The sequence below is a fragment of the Odocoileus virginianus genome, chromosome 16 (genome assembly GCF_023699985.2).
Source record: "Odocoileus virginianus isolate 20LAN1187 ecotype Illinois chromosome 16, Ovbor_1.2, whole genome shotgun sequence".
Lineage (NCBI taxonomy): Eukaryota > Metazoa > Chordata > Mammalia > Artiodactyla > Cervidae > Odocoileus > Odocoileus virginianus.
In genome coordinates, this window is record NC_069689.1 from 56069692 (window position 1) to 56076341 (window position 6650).

The 6650-nt window shown below is 46.8% G+C and overlaps 1 protein-coding gene across 2 annotated transcripts in view; it reads left to right on the plus strand.

Annotated features, from left to right (window-relative positions):
* CTXND1 (cortexin domain containing 1) overlaps positions 1–4997 on the plus strand; it is a 47229-nt gene extending 42232 nt beyond the window's left edge. Inside the window, exons 2-3 of one of the 2 annotated variants that reach the window (XM_070478246.1) lie at positions 631–741; positions 990–4997. In XM_070478246.1, coding sequence (XP_070334347.1) covers positions 1052–1231 — 180 coding nt within the window. In that variant the 5' untranslated portion in view covers positions 631–741; positions 990–1051 and the 3' untranslated portion in view covers positions 1232–4997. Of the gene's footprint in view, positions 1–630; positions 794–989 lie in introns of both variants that reach the window. The other variant, XM_070478244.1, reaches the window with a different exon arrangement.
* The last annotated feature ends 1653 nt before the right edge of the window (positions 4998–6650 follow it).

Consider the following 6650-nt stretch of genomic DNA (forward strand, 5'->3'; position numbering starts at 1 on the left):
GTGAATTTTATATTATGTATAGTTTATAACAATTTTTTACAGCTGTATTTTTATTTTATCTTTAATTCATTTTTATTGGAATATAGTCTTACAACATTGTGTTAGTTTCTGCTATACAGCTAAGAGAATCGGACTCATACATACACCCCTCTGTTTTGCATTTCCTCCCCATTCAGGTCACCACAGAGCGGTGAGTAGAGTTCCCTGTCTGTACGGCAGGTTCTTGGTAGTTATCTATTTTATCCATAGTATCAACAGTGTGTATGTGTCAATCCCGACCTTCCAATTCATCCCAATTGTTTCATGGGCACTTTCAGTTTTGCAAGTTGAAGAGAGCTCTGGAGACTCTGGTGATGGCTGCCCGGTGATTTGAATGTCCTAAAGTCGCTGAACTGTGCACTTAACCATGGTCACCATGGTAAATTTTATGTTATGTCTATTTTATCACAATTTTTAATGTTATATTTTTTAAAAGAGAGAAGGAAAGAAAAAAAGCATCGGTGTAAAGTGTGGCTGCTCCCACCATGATGCCCAGGCAGGAACTCTCCAGGCCAGACTTTCCTGCCAGTCCAGCTCAAGTCTGGGCATCGTGGGAAGTGACCAGCCTTCTTCTGTCCTATTCTGTTTCAGCTGCTGCCAGTTTGGGTCCCTGCTCTCTAAAGGAAAGGTCACTGCTCTCTCTGGCTTCCAGCTGTGATGTCTGGTCACCCCCGCCTCCCTCCTGAAGCAGCCCCACCCAGGGTGCGTGCCCACCCAGTGGCCCTTATGAAGTGGTAATCACTCTGACCAGCAGGTGAGTGCCCTCTGGGAAGAGACCTCAGTGGGCACGAGGTCTCAGCTCTCATGTGCAGGAGGAAAAGGGAAGGAGCCAACTTGCACTCCAGGGGTGCACATAAGAACCCAGGGTTGTGCTCTGCCCCCCCACCCCTACTCCCACTGCAGGTACGTGGGCATAACCCTCTGATCTACACTGCCCTGGCTTTCTGCAGGGGTGGAAGATGGTACCAGTCAATCCTGCGCCGGAGGAGGAGCCCGAAGCCGCCACTGAGAGATGGAGGACCCCACACCTGAGCCCGTCTACGTGGATGTGGACAAAGGACTGACCTTGGCCTGCTTCGTCTTCCTCTGCCTGTTCCTCATCGTGATGATCATCCGCTGTGCCAAGGTCATCATGGACCCTTACAGCGCCATCCCCACGTCCACCTGGGAGGAGCAGCACCTGGACGACTGAGGCGCGGGCAGGCAGGGGCAGTGGGGAGGGACCGAGACCCTGGCGCTCTCTGGATGAAGTTGCCCCAGGACACCTCTGTCCCCTGGCCACCAGCCTTCCAGCCCCTGGAGGCAGGCGGGAACAGATTCGGCCACTGGGGATGGAGAAGGCTCACCTTAGCCTTGTCCACTTTCACACGAGCAGCAGGCCGAGATGCATGGGATGCTGTGGGCAGTGCCATGGCCAGCCGGTCTGGGGATGAGAGGACCGTGAGTCAGTAGCCCGGCTCCAGGCTGGGGACTCTGTGAGACTATGGGTAATGCCAAGCCCCATTTAGCATTGGATACAGGACAGATCATATAACAGTGGTCGGGTTTTAAGGACACCCTTGCCCTGATCATGCCAAGTAGCACACGCACTCGCCCTAGGGGTGCAGAGCACAGACGTCCACCTGAAATCCCCCCTTCCCATGGGCTGGCAGTGGTGCCAGAGTGGTGACCCAGGGAAGTGGATGGATTCAAATTCACAAAGGCACAGGGGCTGCTTCCCAGCAATATTTTTTTAAACTAAAATATAGAAGGGTATATTTTTTCCTGTTATAAATGAAATGTGTATTTTAGAAGTTTGGAAAAATACAGATAAATAATAGGAGAGGGGGAAAATAATACTTATAATCCCACTTCCCCAAAGCCACCATCTTGATATATTTTCTCTCAGTATTTTTACATATATTTTTCAATAGTCAAACTGTGTGCATGGTGTTGCATCACTTCATATTAGAGCATGAACACTTTCTCATGTCATCAAACCCCCTTCAGAGCCATCATTTTTACTGGCTGCAGAGTATTCCATTGGCGGATAGGTCTTGGTGTAATAATTATCTCTGTTGGTCATATGTTTCTTTTTTCCTCCACTATTCTTCATGCAAAATTATTTCACCTAGTGACCTCTTGAGAACACACAGTATATGAGATGAATATCAGACAGGAAGACCTGGGTTCTACTCTTGTCTGTCACTCTAAGGCTGTGTGACCTTGAGCAAGTCACTTTACTTCTCTGTGCCTCCGTCCCCTCGTTGTATAAAAGGGGAGGAAAAACCTTGCCCTTTTTGTTTTGTGTAAGCCTCATGTGAATGAAAGGGCAAGAGGGGGAGTGCTTTGAATGTAAATGTGCCGTGGGGGGAGACAAGGAATAAGTTGTTGATTATGACTCCTTTCCCTCTTTTCCCACCCTTCTCACCCACCTCACACTCTATCACCTAAATCTAAGGACTTGCAGCAAGAATACTGGACCAGAGTCCACAAACCTGGTCCCAAGTCCCAACTCCTCTACTTTCTTGCCCTATAATCCCAAATAACTCAGCCTCTCTGATCCCCAATTTCCTCATCTGTAAAATGAGGGAATAACATCTACCTCTCAAGGTTGTTGTGAAGATGAAATGAGAGAACATGGGCAAACATTCGTGTCTTTTCTTGATTTTTACCACCCCCAGGAGAAGCCAGGGGTCTGAACTGGGAGAAGGAGGGGTCTGGATTCCCCTCTCTCAGAGGAATCTGGAACTCTGGATTTTCCTCAGTTCCCAGGCCCCTTTTGAAAGGCCAGACCTCCCAGCCAGGACCTGGTCAGAGGAATGCTCACAGCAACCTCTCCCACCCAGCACCTCAAGGAATATGGTGTCTATTAATTTAAGTAATCATCATTGTTATCAGTAATCCTGCAAACACAATACGAAGTTAAGTGAGACCGCCTGAACACCCCCTGACTCTGAAGGTATTTATTCCATCCCTCTAAGGCCTGCCAGCCATTTCCCTCAGAAGTGACCTGCAGCTGGGAAGAAGCTCAAGGCTCCCTTCCCATCACCCGCATCCCTGCCATCAGTACCGCCCCATCCTGGGTCACCTGGGAAACAGCTTTCCAAAGCACTGTTACCACGAGGTGACCTCCTGAAAGTGAACAGGGGCACCGCTGTGCAGGTGGCATTCCAGGGCATTTCCAGCTGTTCCCCATGCCACCCCCCACTGTGTGGGGTGCAGAAAGGGACAGCTGGCAAAGGCAGTGGACAAATGCATTGGAGGCTCCGTCTGAGGGGATGATTTAGAGCAAGGACCCTGTACATTGCCTCAGGCCCAGCAGCAGCCTTCACTCTGCAGCCTACCTCAGATAGCAAGCACTTCTGTGAAAAGCTCATCAGCCTGGATTTACAGTGCCAATCAGAACCAACTCCCAATCAGCAAATAACAGATCCCGAGGAACAAGAGGTCTTGAAGACCTCACTTGGAGATATTTTAGAGCTCTAAGGAGTAAACAACAGGTGCCTGAGGGCTGTACTACTCAAACCCTGATGAAGGACAAGTAGCTCCTACAACATTGAGGAACTTGCTAGAAATCCAAAATCATGGACCCCCTACTCCAGACCTCCAGAACTCTAATCTCTGCAGGTGGGGCCCAGGAATCTCTTAGCAAGATCCACTGAGCGATTTCTATGCATGAACCTGGGCTTCCCAGGTGGCTGAGTGGTAAAGCATCCTCCTGCCAATGCAGGAAACTCAAGTTTGGTAAAGCATCCTCCTGCCAATGCAGGAAACTCAAGTTCTATTCCTGAATTGGGAAGATCCCCTGGAGGAGGAAATGGCAACCCACTTCAGTATTCTTGCCTGGAGAATTGCATGGACAGAGGAGCCTTGCAGGTTACAGTCCATGGGGGTCACAAAAAGTCAAATGTGACTGAGCATGCACACACATTAATTAAATGTATCAATATGTTTTTAGGGAGGGATATGATCAATTAGTTTGAGAAGCACTGCCTTGGGGGTCCTCTGGTCTCACTTATTTCTTTGCCACACCTAGAGTTGCTAATATTTCCCACCCTATCTCTTTTGACTTTTTTTGGTGGCAAAGGGAAATAATTAACATTTCAGCAAAAGATGGAACATTTCAAAATCACTCCTATTCTAAGCCTCCAGATAATAGTGATTTCCATTGTGTGTCCATGTGTTCCCTTCTCATCTTTGTCCACATGCAAGATATATTTTTTCATAAAAGCCTCCTGTTACAACATTTTAATCAGTATCTCATAACATTTCTGCATAAGCATGTTTCTGCTACAGTCTTCCTATTTATCATTTTAGTGGCTATAAACCATACCATCTAGTGCGTGTGTGTAGTTATCCAGAATCCTGTTATTAAGTATTTGGATTGCTTTCATTTTTCCCTAGTATCCATGTTGCAAAATAAAAATAAAGAATGAAAGCTTAAGACAGATATGATGAACCCTGGGGCTTGCTCAGGAAGGTGGATAATAAATATTTAAATGATACCCCCTGCAGCTTAGAGACACATGGGGGAGGGAGAGCCATCTAAATATTTGATCATAATAAGGGATAACCCAACTGAAATTTCGAGCTTTTGTTGTTGCTTTAGCTGCTAAAGGATGGAGGAGATGGTCCTTTGTCATCAGAGCATCTTAGCCAGTTTGTAGCTGGCTGAGATAAAGTTAGGGCTTCAGATGGAGAGGTAAACTGTTCAGCGAAAGAAATGGAGAGAATTTTTGAAGACTGGAAGCTGGCAGAGAGAAAATGAAAAGCATCAGAGAGAAAGAGGTGTTGACCTCAACCCAGGATTTAAGGCAAAATATGATCAGAGAAAAAGTCCCTGCTGCATGGTTTGGGTGATGGAGTCTCCAGATAGTGGTGTCTGGTGGCTGATTTTAAGTTGTTGCCTGTTCTGTGCTCTGCTCCAGTCCCTTCCTGTTACCCCAAATTCTCAGTAAAGTCTGATACACAATCCACCTTGTGGCCGTGGTGTTTGCGGGGCAATAAAGACATCTGGGGGGGGGGTGGGGAGATAAAAGACATCTGGGAAGTGGGTGATGTGAAGGAATGTTATCTGGAAAGGGATGTCATGCTAGGGACAGGTGAGGTAGAGAAAAACAGCAGAAGCAAGAAATCAGTGATGGTCGCTAGCAAAAACATGACCCCTGAGAATGCTCAGACAGGCTGGTATGACTAATAGAGGACACTAGTTTTACCTGCCTGGTCTATCAATTCCCATCAACTCTGTTTCATTTTTTCCAGTTAGTTGCTCAAATATCTACATGTTCTTATTGAATTGCTACTCTTTTTTTCTTCTTGGTCATGCCATGCTGCATGCTGGATCTTAGTTCCCTGACCAGGGATGGAACCCTCCCCACTGCATTGGATGGGCAGAGTCTTAGCCACGGGACCACCAGAGAAGTCCCTTATTGAACTGAAACACCCATGACTCCCTCTCCTATAAAATTGCCACAGAATTTGAGGCTAACTCAATCCAAAAGGAGCTGGTTCTGCTTTGAAACATCAGGTGGGGAGAATTTCAAAGCCTGGCGTGTCCACAAGTGTGCTTCTACATCCACAGCCCTGCATGTGTGAAGGAGGACAGCCTGCAATGCCCTTTCTGTTTATGGCCCAGTCTGCTGAGAGGCGCTTGAGCCAAGCTCCCTGGTCCACATTCACATACCCAGTCACTCCATCCAAACAGTACTCGAGGCTGGCTGTGTCCAAAGGAACAGACAGCTTCAGCCATGCCAGCCCTGAATCCATAGGTCCTTGGTCATCATCGGCTAAGATACTTCCTCCTTCCTGGGGAGTTTGTCTTGGGGACCCATATCACTCAGAATCCTAGCAGGAGAGAGATGTACCCCCAAAGCTTTCCATGAAGACAGTTCAATGACGAAATATTTACAGAGGCTGGTCAGGGTCAAGGGAAACAAAAGAAGGGGACAAAATACCCATGGATGACCATGCATGACAATGCAAGTCCATCACCACTTTAGCCAGAAAAAAGAAGAAGGAGAGGGTGTCCCTAGAAGCCACTGGAAGAGGACCCCCTCCTCAACCAAAGCCGTGGCTCCAAGCAGCCAATCAAAGCGCAGCTCAGTGGAAAGTGAATAAGATTTCTCACACTCTGCCCTCTAGTCTCCTGTCCCAGCAGCCAAAAACAACAGAAGCAAAAGAACAGGGAACTCTGGGTGATAGGGTTCATATATATTAGTGAAATAGAGCAAATGAAAACTAACCAGTACTGGGACTTCTCTGGTGGTCCAGAGGTTAAGACTCTGAGCTTCCAATGCAGGGGGTTTGGGTTTGAGCCCTGGTTTGGGAACTAAGATCTCATGTGCTGCACAGCTCGACCATAAATAAGTAAATAAATCCATGGCCCCCAGGTAATTAATTAACTAATGCCTCCAGATAATAAATTCAAGCACCAAATAATAAATAAATTCCTGCCTCTAGATAATAAATAAATAAAATCAAGCCCCCAGATAATAAATAAATTCATCTCCCCAGATAGCAAATAAATAAATCCATGCCCCCAGATAATTAATTAATTAATGCCTCCAGATAGTAAATAAATGCATGCCTCCAGATAACTAATTAATTAATTACTTCATGCCCCAAGATAA